This window comes from Prionailurus viverrinus, chromosome C2 (assembly GCF_022837055.1).
Source record: "Prionailurus viverrinus isolate Anna chromosome C2, UM_Priviv_1.0, whole genome shotgun sequence".
NCBI classification, from domain to species: domain Eukaryota; kingdom Metazoa; phylum Chordata; class Mammalia; order Carnivora; family Felidae; genus Prionailurus; species Prionailurus viverrinus.
Genome location: NC_062569.1, coordinates 71659149 through 71680707, shown reverse-complemented (window position 1 = coordinate 71680707; position 21559 = coordinate 71659149). Strand labels below are relative to the sequence as shown.

Sequence of the window (21559 nt, the reverse complement as noted above, 5' to 3'; positions counted from 1 at the left end):
AACAAAGATCATGAAAAGTCAGTTCATGAAAGTAATACAGATGACCAACAGGTATATGAAAAAAGCCTTTGTAAAAAAACAAAACAAAACAAAACGTTGAGTAGTGCCGGTTTTGAGAAAAAGGGATTTACAAACTAATAATGCATAGCTTTCTAACTAGCTTAACTTTATGCCTAGCCTAGCTGGGATGATTTATGTTCTTTGCTCTAAAACGTTTCCTATTTATTTCTCCTAATGGGATTTTGGAATGTTGAAGAGTACACATACATAAATTCTACAAATAGTAATGTTCGATTTAAATCTTTTAATAAGCCATATGGAGGAGGAACAGAGCCAGCATTTACTGAATACTTGGTATGTGCTAAACCATGTACCTTGCATGTTAGTTCATTCAATCCTAACCAACACTCTGAAACTAAGGCCCAAAGTGTTTAAGAATTTTCAGGGCCCAAAAGCTTTTCACCTGGTAAGAAGCCAAGTTGGAATTCAAATCTAGGTCTGTTTTACCCAGAGTCTGTCATCCCACCATAGCACGTGGTTTTTGTGTACTTTTACAGAATAAATGTTCCTTTTCTTTCTAGTTTTTCCCAAATGGATATGCCTTTGCCACTGGCTCTGATGATGCCACTTGCCGGCTTTTTGACCTCCGTGCAGACCAAGAATTACTGCTGTATTCTCACGACAATATTATCTGTGGAATCACCTCTGTAGCTTTCTCAAAAAGTGGGCGCCTCCTGTTAGCTGGTTATGATGACTTCAATTGTAACGTGTGGGACACGCTAAAAGGAGATCGTGCAGGTTAGTAAAGAAGTCCACATTAGGTTTTGATTTTGTTAGGAAATGAGGTTCCTATCAGTTGTCGAGGCCTGGACTCTCCTTAGAGCTGTGGGGAATGATGACCTGGCAGTTCTCATTCATGGTCCTTGTCCTGTGAGTGCGTTTCCAGCCCATAAACCATATTTATATTCCTGTTTTCTGAAGAGTAACATCTAGTTCTGTAGTAGCTTCTTGTTTGGTGAGTTTTGCTCTAAAGAGAAATAGTGAATATAATTCAGCGTGGTGTTTTCCAAATTACAGTTTCTTCTAACCTAACAGGAAACTAACTGCTCTGAATCATCTTCCTTCTGAGCAGATCCTGTCTGGGACACAACCTAGATCTGCACTCTCTTCCCTTAGCCCCATGCTCTGAGTTCTCCCCTGCAGCTTCCAGAATATTAGTGAAAGTATCAAGTCCTCCTAGGGACTGTCATTAATAACAACTTACACAGAGTGGTATTGTGTATATTTTTAGAATCAAAATTATGCTATGGAACCAAATAAGTACATGGTTTGTTCCCAAAACAGCAGCCCTCTGGCCCTCAACCCACATTTTCTGTTCCCAAAGGTAGCTCCTAAGTATTCATTTCTATATCTTTAAATAACATGCCTGTATCGCTTTTATTTGATGTGTGTGTGCACGCACACACACATGTGCACCCTCCAGTGTGGATTATTTAGTATCCACATGAGGGAGCAGTGGGAGGAGTGATGTTAAGGCTGAACTCTCAACAGCGAATAGCTATAAGGCTATTTTCTTAAAATATTTATTTGTTGAGAGAGCAGGGGAGGGGTAGAGAGAGAATCCCAAACAGCCTCCACACTGTTGGTTGTGGAGCCCAATGCAGGGCTTGATCTACTGAACCATGAGATCATGACCTGAGCTGAAACCAAGAGTCTGACACTTAACTGACTGAGCCACCCAGGTGCCCCAAATGCTTAGAAGTTTGTTTTGTTTGTTTTAAAGCTAAAGTCTTTTTTTCTTTTAATTTTTTTTTTTAATGTTTATTTATTTTTAAGAGAGAGAGAGAGACAGTGTGAGCAGGTGGAGGGCAGAGAGAGAGGGAGACCCAGAATCCGAAGCAGGCTCCAGGCTCTGGGCTGTCAGCAGAGCCCAATGTGGGGCTCGAACTCACAAATGGTGAGATCATGACCTGAGCTGAAGTCGGACGCCTGAGTGAGCCACCCAGGTGGCCCTAAATGCTTAGAAGTTTAAAAACAACAATTCCATTGGGTCATGATTTTTTTTTTTTTTTTAAACTTCATGGCATGCTCTGTTGAGGGTTCAGCTTTAACATCGCTCCTCCCACCACAGCCACATCCTTCCCATCATTCAGTGTTTGTTTACCTGATTAGGACTTTTTAAACAGTACCTATTGCAGAGCAATATACACTTGGTGTATATTAGGTTACGTTAATTTTTTGGCTTATATTCTTAGCTTTGATATACTTATTAATCATCAAGCTTTTTGCTGGTTTTTAAAAAAAAAATTTTTTTTAATGTTTATTTACTTTTGAGAGAAAGAGGTGTGAGCAGGGGAGGGGCAGAGAGAGGGAGACACCAAATCCGAAGCAGGCTCCAGGCTCTGAGCTGGCATCACAGAGCCTGATGCGGGGCTCGAACTCCCAGACCACGAGATCATGTCCTGAGCTGAAGTTAGACGCTCAACCGACTGAGCCACCCAGCCGCCCCAACTTTTTGCTGGTTTTAATAGATCTTGGAGTAGATCCATTTTCTTCTTGTTAAGAGATCATCTCTCTCTTTTTCTATCAAATAAGTCTCTAGGTTTATGCCCTGGTACAAGATGATCAGTCATCTGACTCAGAGTAGAGACCTGCGATGTCCGATTCCTGAACACTTTCTCATGTAGTCTTAGTTTCTTTCCCCATCTTTGCCCCTTTCTGTTTCCAGAGATGGCTGGTTCCACTAGCATGTAACCCTTGTAGAGGTTCCGCGGTGTGAATTGATTTCTCGGCATACCACAGCATTTGCTTTGAACTCAGCATTTTGTTTGGGGTCCACTAACAGTACTAACAGTACTACCATGTAGCGTATAGTTTTGTTACCACTGCCGGCTCGGTCCTGTCCTTGTGGGTTTGTATTCTTACCTTTAAACTCCTATACAGTTGTTGAGACTTCCGAGGGAGTAGGGGCAATGTTAACATTCCCGTGAATAACTTTCTACATAACAACCTTTCCTAAGAGATGGCAGAAAAGTTCACAGTTTCACATTCTGCCTGTAGAAATTTGGAGATACTCTTGTCCAAAGCCAATTACTTTTTCAAGAGGTACTAGGCGTTTTGCCTGGGTTGAATCAGTTAGTATCCATAACAAAATTTAAAATCTGTTTCTTTTCCATGTTTTAGCCTATATTTGAGTTTGAGTGTTGCTTTGCTTACAGCTGCTTGGTTTCAAGTGGGCTCAACTGTATACTTTCACAGTAAAATTGAATGGTGACTTGTGAATTGCTAATTCATTTTTCTTTCCAACGTGACTTGGACTATTTAGTCACTGTTCGTTTTTTGTAATTTTAACCTGTAATTGTAAATTTGCCCATTGCTAAACATTGCCATACTGGAAGTACTACAGAGAATATTAGGAGTTAAGAAAGGATGAACTTCTGTTCCTGAAGTTGGGGGAAAATGATAATGCTTCATTGTATAGAGATCCTGCAGACTCAAACACAGTAAAGAAAAAATCTTGAATTTGATATATTCCAATTTTTCTTCTACATCTTCACATTTCTCATTTTCCTCCCAATTATTTGGGAATAGCCCATGTGGTGATGTGAATAGCAGATAAATTTAACTGTATTTATTCAAATGAATTTAACTTTAATAGACAAAACTAAAACTAGATGTGTTGGTTTCACAAAGTTATAACCAAATATTGCAGTGTTTGCTGTTTAACAACGAAAATATATAAACTGTGTTGGTATTTTTGGAAGTGGTAATGTCAGGCAATTTCATTCTTACATTTCCCACACCCCCTCCTTTTTTTTTTTTTTTTTTTTTTTTGAGGGGCGGGGGAGAGACTCTAAAGCAGTCTCCATGCCCAGCACAGATATCAAGGGTTTAACTGACTGAGCCACCCAGGCATCCTGTGTTCTTACATTCTTTCTGTTCTTGTGAAAGGCTACTTCACTGAACTTCCTTTGGAATTTTGTTTTTGTTGAAAATAGCGTAGAGCAATGGCAGCATCTGGAGTATCATGAACTTACTAGAAATGTAAAATATAATCTGTTTTAGATATAAGCATGATTATAAGATCACTTTACAGAAGTGATAAAAGCATGAGCCAACGTACATGTCAAAAATTCACATAACGGAAAGAATTGTATTTTGTACACATATGTAGCTTACCCCTGGGACCAAGTCTCCCCATTTAGGTTTTAAATACCCTCTTAGATCTTTATGCACATAGTTGTTTAATTCTGAAACTTGTCTGTTGCTAATTTTTTTTACTGAACTTTTTGTTTTTTCAGGTGTTCTTGCTGGTCACGATAACCGGGTCAGCTGTTTAGGTGTAACAGATGATGGCATGGCTGTGGCAACAGGCTCTTGGGACAGTTTTCTTAGAATCTGGAATTAATAGCATGTGCAGGTTTTTCTGTTCTCCGTTGCTATCTGGAGAAATCAGTGCTACAGCCTATAGCTGTGAGAAGAAAATTCTACCTTATATTTGCAGGTGAAGATTTTTCTATTGAGATAATTATATACAAAAAGAAGCTTTCAGTAAACTATAAAACAAAAAAGTGGAAAAAAAAAAAAGGCAAGGGTGCTTGCTGAGATCAAAAGGACCAGTGCATTAATTTGAGTTGAGCTAATTTAACTTTGATGAATTTTTGCTTGTACTCAGATTCTTTATTTTCTTTGTGTAGGACAGAATGTACACATTATAGCAGTCTATCATGTTTGTGTGTTTGCATTTTTTTTAAGAACTACATTTTTAACTTTCTATACATAAGAATATCACATTTTTGAGTTCTGTAATGGAGGAGGTAGGCACAGTGATAGATGGAAGTGATTCCAGATGTATGTGTGCTGTATTTGAAGAAAGTCTTCTTGAAGTCTGACCTTCCTTTTTGATGTAAAAGACATTTGGTTGCCTAATGTTTAAGTATACTAGCAGGCCTAGGTACTTCTGAGGGGAGACCCTTTTGAGTATCAGTAGTTTCTGGTGCATCCTTGGCCATCCTGTGAATTTAAAGAAGTGCTTGTTTTCAGTCCTTGGAGGGGGAGATAATCTGAAGGCCAGGGAATCAAGATTTCATTCTGAAATTTTAGACATACATAAGAGACTCCTATATATTTTTTTTTAAATTTTTTTTTTCAACATTTATTTATTTTTGGGACAGAGAGAGAGCATGAACGGGGGAGGGGCAGAGAGAGAGGGAGACACAGAATCGGAAACAGGCTCCAGGCTCTGAGCCATCAGCCCAGAGCCTGACGCGGGGCTCGAACTCACGGGCCGCGAGATCGTGACCTGGCTGAAGTCGGACGCTTAACCGACTGCGCCACCCAGGCGCCCCAGAAACACCTATATTAATAGCAGTAATTGCATAAAAATTATTGACATTTTAAAAATGTGGTTATGACCAAAACACTTTCAGTAGACCTCTAAATAGTTGGGCTTACTTATCTAGAATTTGATATTCTAGAACTGAGTTTGTAGGTACACTCATTATTTCAGATTGATGAACGATTGGACTGTCCTTGAATCTGAAGTTTTCCCCAGTGTACTCCATTGACCTACATGTAGATAGGAAATAATGTGATGACATTATATTGTTGAAAGAAGTGTAAAATCTAATCAGTCACTAGACTTGATTAGTTCTAATTGTGTAGTGTAACAAAGTGGCTTTATGAATTTATGTTCAGATAATACAAAATCTGAATTGATATAAATTTTCTGTGACTTAAATTTGAAAGAAATATTAAAGCTTTTTGCTCTTCTGTAGTACTTCTTCTTTTGGCACAAAATACTGGTTTCTAAGTGAGTTTTGCCTCAAAGAATGCTTAGATCCAAGTGACTCCACTTGAAAGCCAAAAGAAAAATTCTAAGAGCAGCTCTTTAAGGAATCAGAGGAAAATAGTAAGCAGTTCCTCTGTTCGTAAATGGTATAATGTGTCTGTTACTAGAAGGCCTGCCCACCCCTCCCTCACGTCAAATTTAAACAAAGATACTTTTCCCCTTGGATTTTCTTCTATAAAGGAAGCTAAATGACAATAGAAGATTGTTAGTCTTGCTTGATGGTGAAGTCATGGGTTATTCTGATATATAGAAGTGCATTGTTTTGTGATTTAGTGAACTGCATCTGTTACTGTTGAGACAGGTCTCAACTTTTCATCACCTGTAACCCTAACCTAAATACTCCCAAACTGTACTTGTGAATTTTCATTTTTATATTGTGAATGTGCTAGTAAGTGAATCAGCTATAATGTATCAGTTTTAAGAACAGCTGATAATAATAAAAAGGAAAATGGATACAGGAAGATTATGATACAGGACCAAAAAAATACATTGTAGATGGCAGGCATGAATGTATATTTATAAACACATAAGATTTCTATGAACCTTTTGCAGTTAATGTTTGTGAACTGTCATTTCATAAAGAGCAGTTCTTTGAGATAAGGCAAGAGAATTTGAAAGGAATGTACTCATTTCCCCAAAAGGTGAGGGTCTGCCATGTAGTTCAGCAATTCATTCCAAAAGCCTATTCAAGAAAGCATTTCTGCCATGTGCAAAGTAACATATATATATACATATATATATATATGTATGAGAAGTATCTCTTCTACTTTGAAATTTAATAACAAGATACTTTCGTCAGAGGCACAGCCTACTTCCATGGTCTTAAACATGTTGATAGAATGATTTAAAAAATCTTGGGTAGATTAATTTAAAAGCAGCTCCCATAATTAAATATGTACTAGGCAACTAAAAACCAACCACTGTTGTGGTTTCTACATAATGACCAAATGGTGACCTCATTAACTTTCTAGTTAATGACCACATTAACTTTCTAGTTAAACCTTTGCTCTCCAGTAATATAGGTTCCAGTTGCTAAACATATTTGTTTACTGAAGCTCAAGTTCAGCTGGTGGTCTATTTAAGTGCTGTGCGTAAGACTTCCTATAACCAGTTAAGAATAACATAGTATATAGAGGCACTGTATAAATTTTAGTTCAAGACTAAAATTATGTCCAAATACGGTTTTAAAGAATTCGATCAAGAATGTTGCATTTATTTGGTGCCTATTAATTTTCTTTTACCTTATAAGAAGCATTTAAACATAATATGCCTCAGCATTTTTATTTGTAGACTCCTCATGAATCACCTCATAAAGAGTGTTTTTTTCAGATCTGGCAAGAATTTTTTTTTTTTTTTTTTTTTTTTGAGAATCTTAGGTTCCATGCTCAGCACAGAGCCTGACACAGAGCTTGATCCCATGACCCTGGGATCATGACCTGAGCCTAAATCAAGAGGCAGATGCTCAACACACTGAGCCATCCAGGTGCCCCATTGCAAGAATATTTTAAGAGCACATTCTTTTCTAAAAAAAAAAAAAAGTTAGCATGATTGCCATGTGGTTCAGCAAATCATCCCAAAAGCTGATAGTAAGGGCCTCTCTACTTTGATGGACAGGCCTCATTTTTGGCAGCTGAATTAGAGGTTTAGACTGAATGTCCAAGGTCCCTCCCTAGCTCAGATTTTTATAGTTGTAATCCCATGGTTACATGCACCATATTGAGTTTTATCTTCAGAGGCAAAAATCTGGGTTTAATATTTTAATCTTAAGAGTCTAATAGACAATTCTTATTTTAATTTAGTAATTTAGACGCAGCTGAACCCATACTGCAATGATAGTAAACTAGTCTCCTAGACACAATGGATGTAGGTACTTCTGAATGTGTTGAGCCATTTTAAAGTTAACCTATTAAGAGAAATGGATCTTGACTTCTCCAGGTGACAATGAAACTTTAATTTCTAAAATATACTGTGCCAATATTATAACTGACTTTGTCCAACACTATTGAGGTCTTAGATTTAATAAGATTTTAACCTTTTTAAAAGTGAAAACATTCAGGGAAATTTATGCTCTGATTACTGTTGAATGTTTCACATATTGAACAGTTACGGCTTATCTGTTGACATTTAAACTTACGGAAACTGATTAAACAATCTTCTAAATTGGCCTATCATTTTAACAATATTTCTAGAATCTTTAGGGTGTAAGTATAAGGCTTAAAAATTTTTGCTTTTAAAGTAAGTACTATGTTCAGCTTCAAATTTCCCCTTTGCCATTGTGGAAAGCAAAATTTTAAACTGTCTTATCTCCTGTGAGAATTTAAAACATGCACAAGGATAGACCGTCTTTCTTGTGAGAAATTTAAAGTAAAAGGTGAACTGTTTCATATTTACTAGTGTTTCTCCCGTTGTTCATTTTGAATTGTCTTAAATTCAGTGGTGTATTTAAAAATATTGGTTACAATAGGTACTCATTAAGATGGTTTGTAGTTGAATGTCTAAGCTAGCGATGTATTTTTTAAAAGTTAGTCACAGATTGATGGTACACCTTGTATTTAGCCAATTTGCATGTTGATAAAATTTCCTGAGTCTTTTTTCCTTAAATCCAATTACTGATCCTATAAAATAGTTATAATGCAGCATCATGAAAAAACTGGTTATGTGTTTCAACTGGTTTTAAGTGTTCCCAACAAAATCTTACATCATGTAGTATTTATTTTTTACTTAATGGAATTTCAGTGATACTTGGTGGATATTTCAAGCCTTTTTGTCTTTTACACAATGGTGCTCTATTCTATTGTTTTCAAAGAAGCATTTGAACACTTGGATTTGTGTATTCTTATCCAAAGGCATCCACAAATAAGTGGGTTTTTAAAGCTGATTATTTTTTCCCCACTTACAATGGATTCTACAAACTCGTAGCGAATTGACTCTGAATGTCAGTAGAATGACTTGGGGAAAGGTGAACGTAGATTAAAGCTCTTATAAAAGCTTTAAACCAAACTATGGACTTGTACCATGATTTAATAGTATTCTTGGATCTTTTCTTGCACAGTGATTCATTCCTTTATTTGTACAGTAGCTCTGTGAAATATTGCTGTGAATTGATATTGTAATCAATAAAGTGCTTTTAACCAGACTGCATACAGCATGTTTTAATTTTAAAAATCACACTAAAACTTAAGTCTCAGAAGTAAACTCCAAGCCCAGTCATTTCATGCTCAGCCTTTTTTCCTTTATCTAAACATTGGCAATTATGAAATGAAAAATAGGCTGCTGGAAGCAAGGAATAAATGTACTTCACTTTACTGCCTTATGAATGCCAGCTTACTTATTAACCAGTTGATTGCTTATAGGATGTAGATGAAAGTATTCACTGTTGTCATTTCATCTCCACACCGTTGGAGGGAGTTGAGTACTTGACCCAAGATACCTATAGCCCTACTGCAAAACTTAAGATTAAAACTCACTAATGCCAGTAAAAATGTTACATTTATCAACTATCAGGCAAACAAGTTTTATTTTCACCTTGCATACTTATAAAAATGTAGTTCTATAAAAAGTTTAAGGTTATACAAAGTTTATAAATAATCTCGCAAACGTACATAGTAATCAAGTATGTGCAATAACTTTGAACTACAGCTGTGAAATACATAATTTCTGTATAATTCACGGGCTTAGTCATTGATGCACTTATCTCCAGGCGTAAAGGTTGAGTTTCATTATTTTAGTGTTCTGTTTCCAACATTCATGCATTTTCAAACTTGATCAGGTGGAAATGCATTCAAACTAGTGATGGAAAACTTACTATAAATTGACTATACCAGAACCACTATTCCAGTATTACCCCAACTTTAGTGTGCATCAGGATCACGTGGAGGGCTTGTTAAAACAGATGGCTGGTTTCCAAACCTAGTCCTGGATTTAACAGGTCTGGGGTGAGACCCTGCAATATGTATTTTTTAGTTCACAAGTGATACACAGATAATCCAGAGGTCAAACTTTGACAGGCACGGTACCATATTAATGAGGTGATACCAAACTACACTGTGTCAAAAGTTCAAGTACTTTTCATATAAAGATTAAGGTCTTGAACTTGTAACCTAAATTAGCAGTACCCAGAATCTTAGACATTAGTTTTTCATGTGGAATTTGTTACCTAATCCCATTTGTTGGCAGCCTGTACTATTTTTGGTTATAAAGCAACAAGCTATAAACTAGTATTTGGATTTGAATAGTGCATCCTAGTATCTGCTCTGCATAAAAACATTTTTGAAAGGCTTCTGTGGCCTAAAGAATATTATTTTCTCCTTAAGATATCCTGAAAAATAGTGCTGCACCTGTTATGAAAAGACTGAGTAGCATCCAGAAGCCTTAAAGGCACAAGAAAGGAAATAGTATTAAGAATAAAAGAGCCTAACAGGTTATCCCTCTACGGAAAAGGAGAAAGTATCCCTTGCCAAATGCAGCCATTATGCATCTAACAAGCATCTAGATGCTGCTGCTTTGGTGATCCTCAAGGCTACATTTTGTGTAGCAAAGCCCTAGAATGTCATTTTTTCACGTTTCCATATAAGTTTAAATTAGTTTTTACACAGAAACAGACAATACTTGAACTCACGAACATTTCATTAAGTTAAAAAGTACAGTAATATTAACAGTGCCCTGGCAAATTCATACAATTAAATAAAAGTAAAGCCACCCGGGGGGACAATCCAGGAGTATCCTCTGCAAGTACCTTCTGAAGAACAACGGCATTGGTACAGGAATATAACCACCCAAAAGTCAGAGCTCCCGTATCTTTGGCTATTTTTATCACTTCAAACTTTGCTCCTAAAACTGAGATAGAAAGGTTTCCTCGCTGTAATCATAGTTGAAACTGAAAATGTTTCTTTAGAAACAGATCAGGCAACTATTCAGACCCAGAAATTTTTATACTTTTATAAGAGACTATAATAACAAACCTTTATACTATTTTACATCCATTTTAATGGGAAAAAAGAGTAAAAACAGTGTATTTATTAGTGGTTTACATACCTGCCAGGATGGCAAAAGTGATTGTAACTTGCATAAACAATACACTCAAGAACATTCCACTCTCCTTGATAGAGCAATGCAGTTTATAAAAGAAAAAATGACTATTCCCATTAAAGTAGGCATCAAAAATTAGTTTTGAGAAAAGATGAAATGAGCATTCTCTAACTCCTGGATGCCAGGAAGCAGAGTTTTTTCAGAATCAAAAACAAAGAGAGCCCTAATTAAGAACAAGGCCCCACCCCTCAGGGGTCACATAGTTGGTTCTGTTGCTTTTAATTCATTTTAAACACAATTTAGCCTTTTCTTTACCCAAAATTAAAATTAAAAAGACCTCATATAATACTCTTCAGAAATGCAAACACCCTGAGATAGATCATTATCAGAATCTACACAAGGATTTGCTACTTAGGTACAGTTAGTATAATTCATATTTAAAGTCATTTCATAAAAAAACTGTCCCAATCTTCCAAGTTCCATTTTCTCCTATGATGATCACCAAAGCAATCTCTACTGTTAAGATTCTTCTTCATTGCTTGAATGTAGAAACTGCTTAGTAAAATTCTCCAGCTCATTTTCAAGTTGAACGGCTTTATTTCTAATTTAAAAAAATGAATAAAAATACCAATCTAATTATCATAAAGGCCAGTGAGAAAGAAATGCATTCCATCCAATCTTCAAAACAAAACAAAAAATCACTAGTCAGGTGCTACTACATGTATCTGAACTCCTATTAAAATATTATCAACCTTTTTAGAGTACGTATGTGTGCTACTATGGCTCTGCTGTAAACGCAGAATCCAATGTCCAGAACTTAAAAAGGTATACTGAAATAAAAACTAAAAACCTGACTAAGAAAGAATGAAAAGCATTAAGAGACCATGGAGTCCTATTACCTTACATGGGAGTTATATCCTAAGTCACAGAATCATAATTGTCCCTGAATTCCCTTTAAGTTAAACAATGTATAGAACGGGTTTTATGTATACATAAAGTAGGTGTCAGATGTCAAAGGACTGTGTATACCAAAAATCTTTTTAAATACTAGAATCATACTTGATGCAGCCAAATACCCTAATGAGATGAAAACAGGAACTAGAAGAACTTCTACTAGGAAGTAGAAGAACACAGATTTGCCTCCCATTCTCATACCATGCCAGGGCACACACACACATACTTGGGTGAGCTTTTCTCTCTTGGTCTTGTTGCTGGGGGCATATAGTCAAGGTCATATAAGTTAATGGACACATGAACTACACTGTATGCTTCTTCAGGCAATTGTCTTTTAATTAGGTAACTTAAATTCTATCTGAATTGCGGAGCCTAATTAGTAACAGTGGGGATTCTAAATATTACGGGATTTATTTAGAAAAAGGATTAGCACATAAAAATTATTCATGCTTAAGTCCTACAAAAATAAAAAAGCTACAGCAAGTGCCAATAGTATCATTTGTTTTACAAGATGAAACACTACTAAAAAAAAAAAACCTAAATAAAAAAAAACCAACTACTGGATATGGTTTTACTAAAGGCTGTATTTGGGATGATCTAACTTAAAAGAGCTGCAATGGGATAAATGAAATTTACTTGGGAGTGGGAGTGTGTGTGTGTGTGTGTGTGTGTGTGTGTGTGTGTGTGTGTATGAAAAGAGGCTGGGGTCTAAGTGATAGGCCGTCATCTTTTGCAGAGATTATGAAGCCAAGGTGCAATAACAATGTAACTGCTGATCAGATTAAGACACCATGGATAGACATGACCACAGGTGTTTATGTCCCAAAATTCAGCTCACAAGGACAGCCTCTATGATTTGGAGACATTGCAGGCTGCTCTTATATGGGCATTTTATGTAACACAAGCCCTGATAAGTAGCAGCAGGAATTAAATGATGCTTAATGATACTCATAGGTGAGCCAGCTAATTGGTAAAAGCTGAATGTCAGGACTACCAACAAGGAGCCACCTCATGGTGACACTTCTGGTCAGGTCCCCAAAAGCAAACTTTAGTTAGACCCCACAGAATCCATGATAAATCATATTAAACCAGAATTCCACATATTAGGATATCTTGTTTACTCTTGTTGCTTCAAATTTTAAGCACATCCACATCCCCCAATGAGAATGGAAGTTATGGGTCTTGGATATACAGGACTAAAAACTCACACTTTTTAATTTTAGAACATCTGTTATGAACGGGGATTAATATAGCTCAACATAAAGTTCTATCTAGATAAAGACCTAAAAAATTCCTTCTAATTCAGATTTGTTTTTTCTTGTTGAAATTAGCTTTCACTGAAAATGCAAAACATATGGAATTAAATATGGATGGAATATAATAATTAAGCCAATGCAGAAAGTTTTAATACAATTATATTTAGGTAATGAGACCAATAAACATTCATATTATCAAGAAAAATGTTCAAATACCTTAAGAACTTTGAATTGCTTTGTATTTTCTCCAGTTGATCTATTTCTTTGGATAATCTAGCAATTTCTTCTTCCAGATGTCTTTGTGTAATATCAACTTGTTGGCACAGGCGAGCAAAAGTGGTTGCCATTTCCCTTAAAAGAAAAAATGATGTTTTCAGCAGTCATGAATGTCTTTGAAAATGAATGAAGCTTTAATTTAAAGCTTATATAAAAAGATCACAAGTTTAAAATATACGTAAAGTGTAAGGTATCAAAGAACACTGTTAGGAATGGCATAAGGGAGGATATGGCACTAAGGCTTAATACCACTGTAGGCTTAATTTCATCTGGCCTCAAGACAAATGCTCAATAGGCAGTATGAACCTCTACTATATGGTTGTGAATATGAATAAGCTATAAAAAGGCAAAAGATGGGTATATTTCCTCAGAAACACAGTAAGACTTACGAGTCCTTTGCCTACAGAAATAAATTACTGAGAACAGGCAAGAAAACTTCATGAGCTTTTGTGACTTGCACAAAAAACACTATTTTTTTAATGTCTATTTTATTTTTTTTTTTTAAACATTTTTTTTTCAACATTTATTTTTGGGACAGAGAGAGACAGAGCATGAACGGGGGAGGGGCAGAGAGAGAGGGAGACACAGAATCGGAAACAGGCTCCAGGCTCTGAGCCATCAGCCCAGAGCCCGACGCGGGGCTTGAACTCCCGGACCGCGAGATCGTGACCTGGCTGAAGTTGGACGCTTAACCGACTGTGCCACCCAGGCACCCCCAAAACAAAAACTTTAAATCATAGCAACATTAACCATATTCCTACAACCAAATGGCTCAATTTGTGTGCTAATCTGTTAGCTTTGGCAAACATATTTTTGCAACAGGAAGGATGTCTAGTAGGCGTGTACCTCTGGAATATGATTAACTGACTTTTCTTTGCAACTATTCTCCTGTGCATATTCATCTTTCCTATGGCCTTTTTTCTCTCCATTCTCACCCCATTCTACCATAAATCAATATTAGACAAATTAAGCATCTTGCATTATTTCATATTGCATTAATGTTTAGCTCATATTAACTGAATAATTATTTGAGGCTGCTTCCATTAGAATGTAAAGTCTTCTAAGAAAGAGGATCAAGTTATCTCTAACTTTTTATTTCCCACAACCCCCTCTAGCAGAATTATTAGCACACGGTAGGCAATTAATGAAGACCAAATGAATGGAAAGCTTAACTTTATTTTTACATATGTGACCTGAGATGATTTCTTTTGGAGGTCTAGGTATCTTTATTAGAGAAAAGATCTTCCTTAATATAAATAAAATGAAAACTACTGTATAAAACAGGAGTTCAATAAATATTTGGTAATATTCAGTTATCTCAAATCTGTGCCCTGTTTCCATTCTCTACAGCTCTATGTTAGTACGGGCTTTGACCTTGTGTCTGAAAGTTTAATCTCCTTGCAATTCTTGTCTCCTTAATCTAAACCGTTCTATATGCCACACCACTGCAGTTATTTGTTCCAGAGCTAAACGTTAATGACATCTCTCCCCAGACTTCTAATTATCTAAGCTCCTGTCCTAGTGTTAGGTTTATATTCAAATGTACCCCTCTGATATACATATCTGTCACATCGAAATTTTCTCATGTTTCTGAACACACTTCTTTATCCCTTTCTTTGCTTTGGGGTGTTCTCTCTGCCTACATCTTTTTATTCTATTCTGGCTACCTTGTAGGAAACCCTTATTGACCCACTAGCTTTCCTGATTTAAGATTCTAAAGCCTCACATTATGAGGCTTACTTACCACTTTTCACTTATTATAATTATGTGCATGTTATTTCCTTCACTAAACTACAATCTTCAGCTCAGAGAACTTTTTAATTTAGGTCTCAGTAGCATCCAAAAATTGGCTATTTTGCATTGATTTAATTTGAGTTCTATATATTTTTACTAGATCAATGAAACAAATTTTAAGACACATAAAAGAAATTAGTGGACACCAGTATTATTATAATAAAATTCCCTTGAGTTCTAAAAGAGTTATGCCTTTAGGGGCGCCTGGGTGGCTCTGTCGGTTAAGCGTCCGACTTCGGCTCAGGTCATGATCTCATGGTCCATGAGTTCGAGCCCCTATCAGGCTCTGTGCTGACAGCTCAGAGCCTGGAGCCTGCTTTGGATTCTGAGTCTCCCTCTCTCTCTGCCCCTCCCCCGCTCTCACTCTGTCTCTCTCAAAAATAAAGATTAAAAAAAATCTTTTAAAAATAAAAATAAAAAAATAAAAGAGTTATGCCTTTAAACTTGTAAACCTGGGCTGTGACAGTAAAAATAAATTACACTTGTCATTACGCATTTTTGAACCTACTTGGTTGGTATCATTCGATTTTTTCACCTTGGTGGTGATTACAAAGTGTGTTCACATTGTGATAGTTCCTTGAGCAGTACTTTTGTGCATTTTTTACATGTATGTCATAGTTCAATAATTAAAAAAAAAAAAAGGAAACAAAGACACATCTTCCAACTTACTGTTGTACTTGATGGCTACAGTTTGCACTCGTGAAGCTGACAATCATCTGCAGTTTTTCAGTTGCATAGTTCACAAACTGCTGTTTAAAGGCTCTCTCCTTAGCACGCGTGGTCCAGGTCAGCCTTTCATAAAGATACAAAGCTCCATACATACTCAATGAAACAGATATGAGTTTCCAGCCTACAGTTTTCCAAATCTGTAAAGATAAATTCATAGGCTACTTTGAGAAAGAAAATCACCATTAGGGGCATTATATATTAAGGCATTTTAGCAAACTCATCAGCTCCCTAAAGACCTTTGACTCAAATCCATTTTTTAAACAAATATCAGACAAGAACTTTTATAATCCGCCAGACATTTATTTGGTAAATTGATCTAATGTCATCTCAAAAATGGATGTGAAATTTTTTTTTTTTTTTTAGGTCACAGATTTTAAAAAACCAAAACAAGTAAACTCATATTGTTCATGATGTGAAAAAATATTTTACATATATGTACCACTACTAATATTTAATCATCTTTAATACTTGAAGGCAGATCCCTTTGGTATTCAGAGAAGGCTAGATAAGGAACCTGGATCATTCTTATTACACCAATGTACAAATATCATTTCTTTATGTGCTGTAATGTGAAAATAAGCACTGTTTAAAGGACTAGTTAGTTGGTGGTATTTTTCTCCCTAAAGAAGTATTTGGTAAAAATTTATACTGTGGAAATCATTTTGCAATATCCGCTTTTATGAAATCATTATGTTGTATGCCTAGAACCAATACAATATTATAGATCAACTATAGTTAAATTTTAAAATATATAGTTTTAAAAACTAAAGATTAGACCTGTGAAACTCCTCTTTATTCACTAATTTAACCAACAACTTTTCGTGTCATTTTATAGATCCTGGAAATAAAAGTAAATATACCTTTCTTTTCATCATCTAACAAAAAGCTCTGCACAAATTCCAATTTTAATTATACTAAAAAGGACTTCTTACCACCCCTCCAACAACGATGATGCCCATAGAAGTTCTAGATGTGAGAGAAGCTAATCCCGTTATTAAGGTAACCATGAGTTCTTCCTGTGATGCATTGTCTGGCGTTGCTGGATTAGTCGGAGCAGTGGGAGTAGAAGCTAAAGATCTGGGGAGCTGGTAAGGTTGGGGAAAAAGGATTATTATAATTAAACCACTACAAATGGTACAGTTACATTTATAAAGTTCTATTGTATTTCTTTTATAATTACAGTAGTAAATCTATAAAAAGAATGACTCCAATGAGTTCCCAATACATTAAGAAAATAAAAATGGCCTGAAAATTATTTTCTGTGACCAATATTGAACCAATGATATCACGACAAATAATGAATTTTCACACTATATTTCACACTATAGTAGGCCCTCAACCCTCAAGAGGAATTAAAACCTTATTTAAAAATTCTCACACCAAAAACACATCCTCAAAAAAAATTGGGCTTAAAAATTAAAATCTTCTACACTTCAAAATACACCATAAGAAAATGGCTTAAAAGCCAAGTCACAGACTAAAAAAAACTTATTTGGATATCATCTGACAAAGGACTTCTATCTAGAGAATATATACAGAACTCCTGCAAGTTACTAAGAAGCCAAATAACCCAATTTAAAAATGGGCAAATGATCTGAATAGACATTTCACAAAATAAGATATACAAATGGCTAATATAAGCACATGAAAAGATGTTCAAACTCTTTAGTCATTAGGGAAATACAAATCAATGGTACATGAGATACCATTTCACACCCACTGAATAAAAAAGATGGACAATAACAAGTCTTGATGAGAATGTTGAGAAACAGCTGGTAACAGAAAATAGCGTAGCTGATTTGGAAAACAGTTTGGCAGTTCCTCAGAAAGTTAAACATGGAGTTACCGATTGGCCCAGCAATTTCATTCCTAGGTATATACTCAAGAGAAATGAAAACAGATGTCCACATAAAAACAGTACATGAGGGGCACATGGGTGGCTCAGTCGGTTAAGCATCCAACTTCAGCTCAGGTCATGATCTCACAGTTTGTGGGCTTGAGCCCCACATCGGGCTCTGTGCTGACAGCTCGGAGCCTGGAGCCTGCTTCAGATTCTGTGTCTCCCTCCCTCTCTGCCTCTCTCCCACTCATGATCTCTCAAAAATAAATAAATGCTAAAAAAAAAAATAGTACATGAGTGTTCAAGAGCATCATTATTCACAGTAGCTAACAAGTACAAACAACTCAAGTGTCCATCAACTGATGGATGAATAAAATGTGTGGTATCTGTAATGGAATATTATTCAGCCATTAAAAATGGAATATTTATATATGCTACAACATTCATGTACCATGATGATGAATCTTGAAAATACTATGCTAAGTGAAAGATGCCAGTCCCAAAATGCCACATTTTTAATGACTCCATTTATAGGAAATGTCCAGAAAGGGCAAAATATGATAGTTACAAAGCTAACTAGCAATAGGGCTGAAGGTAGGAATGATTGATGGACTACAAATGGGCACAACGGTACCATTTGAAGGTGACAGGTTCTACGACTACATTGTGGTGATGGTTTTACAACTCCATAAATTTTCTGAAAAATTATCAAATTGACAGATTCAAAACTTTTTAAAAAAATGTTTGTATTAATCTAATTTATTTGAAGTCAAAACTTCAATTTTATTTGAAAACAAAAACTTCTGAGAAAATAAAAACCCATTTCAAAAACAAATGTGGAACAACCTACAACAATACTGGATGAAAATGCTGGGATTACCTCTCCCTTTGCATAGTCTGCCTAATTCAGAAATGGCTCTATTTGACAGACATTAAATCATAAATATGCAAATTAGACACAGGAAGTTCTATTAGGGAAAATCACATAAGCAAAATAAAAAGGAGAATCTCAACTCATAGAATCAAACATACATAACTGTGTAGTAGAGCAATAATCAAATAAAAAGCTTGCTCAAAAAAAAAGAGAAAAAAAAGGATACCTGGAAGATGGGCTCTGATAATCCTAGCAGCACCCTCTGAGCATTCGTCGGGCCCAGGAAACGATGGACAAGGGAAGACCAGCCCAGGGAAAAACGAAATACAATATCCTCTTGAAAATCTGAACATAACTTATGGCAATTTAGGTCATAGCTGAGATCAAATTTCTTGCAAGGAATCAGTGTATGTAGTTTATTTTGTATACCAGCTGGAAGTAATGGCTTCAAATTTTCTAGACAAAACAAAATTGTATTTAAGAAATGACAGTAAATAATGTTTTATGTTGTATAAAAAACCTAAAGGAAAATAAACCCTTTACCAATGAAATAAAAAAATACACGTAAACTTGTAGATACAAATATTACCAATAATTTCTTGCTGGGATTGAAGCATTGAAGCATTGACTTCGCTTGTGCACCGATCGGCTAAATTTCTTCCCATGCCATCTTCTATGTGCTTATTTAACTCCTGTTAACATGATAAATGTGCCCATTATTTTTTCTCTAGAACATACATAGATTTTACAAAAACTTTAAAAATGTAGTAAATGCTAAATCTTATTCTTAGAGGATACCTTTTCTGCGTGTTCTGTATACATAGTAATGTAATTATCACAAGAGTACACAGGAGGTGTAACACTTTAATCATAAGCTGGTTGCCATGAAGATGCTATACCACTAAATATAAATGTACAATAAGGTGAGGAAACTGTATCTAAATAACTTTAAATACAATTTAACTTACATTTTTATATACTTTCAATACACTTGGAGTAGGATGAAACTCTGAACAAAATTCATCAACCAACACAGACAGTCGGCAAATTTCATCTGTCATTGCACATGACACCTGAAAATATGAAGTTAAAAAAATTAAACAAGATTACCAATTACTCCAAAAACTAAATTGAATACCCCACCCACTGAGCCAGCCAGGTGTCCCCTTCCCAGAAATTTTAATCATAAATTCACCAACCCACCTTGTTTGCCACCTCCTCTGTAACCTCCCTGATTTTTTTCTTAACATCCAGTGTTAAAAGGTTCATCTGGTTTCGGATAAAGTCCAGTCTATCAATTTGATCTTCCCTCTCTTCCATTGAATAAACCCTATTATAGTATGAAGAGTAATTAATTCTTAGGATATATTAAAGTCCCAAAGCAATTAAGTGAGGGTACTCACTTATGCACTGAACAATCTGTTAGCATGATACAAGAAAAATAATCCTGTATTTTCAACATCTAAAAGGATTCAAATAATATTTCATCTTAAAATATTTATAGAAGACTGGATATAAACTACTTTGTCTCTCTGCCCATGAAGTATCTGAATCCCACAAAGAATCCACCCCCCCCCCCCAACTAAGAATTAGGAAGGATTCTCCAAACACAGATAGGAACAGTCAAAATAAAACAAAACTCAGTACTGACTTCATTTAATAAACAAGGGTTACCAAATGACATCCTGAAAGCCAAACCCAGCCAGCTGCTAGTTTTTGTTAAGGTTTTCTTAGGATATAGCTATGACCATTCATACATGGCTACCTTTGCTCTAAAACTGAAAAACTGAGTAGCTGCAAAAGAAACAGATGACCCACAAAGCTTAAAATATCTACTATCTGGCTTTTATAGAGATTCGTCAACTACCAGATGGTATAGGAAAACAAAGACCTGAGACACTTTTAAAATTATCTTTAGCTAAGAGTTCCCAAGACACGATGATACAAAACATCCTCAAATCACATCTTCTTTGTGGCATGTTTAGTTCAATGTCCTGTATTTTTAAAATTAGTAATATTAAGGTCAATTGGTGGACCAAATACTCACTTTGGCTACTATAATAAAGCAATTGAGCTGAAAGGGGTGTAAACGGCAACACAATCCCATACAGAAACAGTGGGCAGGGCCTGAGATCAGCCTGAGTTCTCAGTCTTGTGTTTTATGTGCTGGAAAATCTCTAATTCTATACATAATGCATTCCACTAAAAGTGTCAACATTAGGCAATAGATTTAGGTATAAGTGTTTGTCTTCCCAGTAAGATCAAATGCTTTTAAAAATTCCCAATTTAATGTCATCTTTAACTTAATCTTTGATGCTTTATAACTTTCCTTTCTTTGGCTGAAACCCACTGATGGTATAATTAAGGCTGAACACTGTTAACTATCATCATATCTAATAACATCATCTTTGTTTCAAGTGTACCAACTTTGTGAGAACTACCCTTTTCTTCAATAATGTTGGCAATTTCATGCATTCATTTTTGTCTTTATAAGATAATAAATGGAATAACAGCACAGTACAATACGACATATAGGGTAGTGCTTACCAAACTGACTCTGGCCGGCAGGTAATATCACCTTGTTTGTTTACCAGTTAATGAAAAAAACCACAACTGGCATCAAAGAGGCATTTCAAGGTATCAGTGTATGAATATATGAAAAATTGGTCATAGGTTGAATGTTAACAAAAAAGAGGGTCACCTCTTTTTTGGACTTCTTCAAAAACTTCCTCTTGAAGAAATGGTTCTTCCACTGCTTTAAAGATATTGTAAACTATGAAATATGTTATGATTTTACTCATGAGAATACTGAGATCCAAGGAATGTAAATGATGTATGCAAGGTTGTAGAATAAATATAATTTCAAATATTCATTTTAAAACATGCAAGTAAATTGATGACTTTAGTATGAAAGTACTTAAAATATAACAATTTAAAACCTTAGTCTAAGGAATTCA

At 35.5% G+C, this 21559-nt stretch overlaps 2 protein-coding genes across 4 annotated transcripts in view; one reads left to right on the top strand and one right to left on the bottom strand.

The window, feature by feature from the left end:
* Positions 1 to 16855, top strand: part of GNB4 (G protein subunit beta 4) — a 69396-nt gene extending 52541 nt beyond the window's left edge. The window contains exons 9-11 of one of the 2 annotated variants that reach the window (XR_007155543.1): positions 582 to 798; positions 4302 to 4504; positions 16724 to 16855. Coding sequence is in view for 1 of the 2 variants with exons in the window: in XM_047874488.1 (XP_047730444.1) it covers positions 582 to 798; positions 4302 to 4408 (324 nt within the window). In the remaining variant the exon portion in view is untranslated. Of the gene's footprint in view, positions 1 to 581; positions 799 to 4301; positions 4713 to 16723 lie in introns of those variants that run through there. The other variant, XM_047874488.1, reaches the window with a different exon arrangement.
* Positions 10460 to 21559, bottom strand: part of MFN1 (mitofusin 1) — a 33723-nt gene continuing 22623 nt past the window's right edge. For both annotated transcript variants that reach the window (XM_047874487.1, XM_047874486.1), the window contains exons 11-18: positions 19806 to 19932; positions 19571 to 19675; positions 19192 to 19294; positions 18829 to 19058; positions 16821 to 16973; positions 15829 to 16025; positions 13306 to 13440; positions 10460 to 11480 (exon numbers count right to left, since the gene is read on the bottom strand). In XM_047874487.1, coding sequence (XP_047730443.1) covers positions 11399 to 11480; positions 13306 to 13440; positions 15829 to 16025; positions 16821 to 16973; positions 18829 to 19058; positions 19192 to 19294; positions 19571 to 19675; positions 19806 to 19932 — 1132 coding nt within the window. In that variant the 3' untranslated portion in view covers positions 10460 to 11398. The remainder of the gene's footprint in view (positions 11481 to 13305; positions 13441 to 15828; positions 16026 to 16820; positions 16974 to 18828; positions 19059 to 19191; positions 19295 to 19570; positions 19676 to 19805; positions 19933 to 21559) is intronic.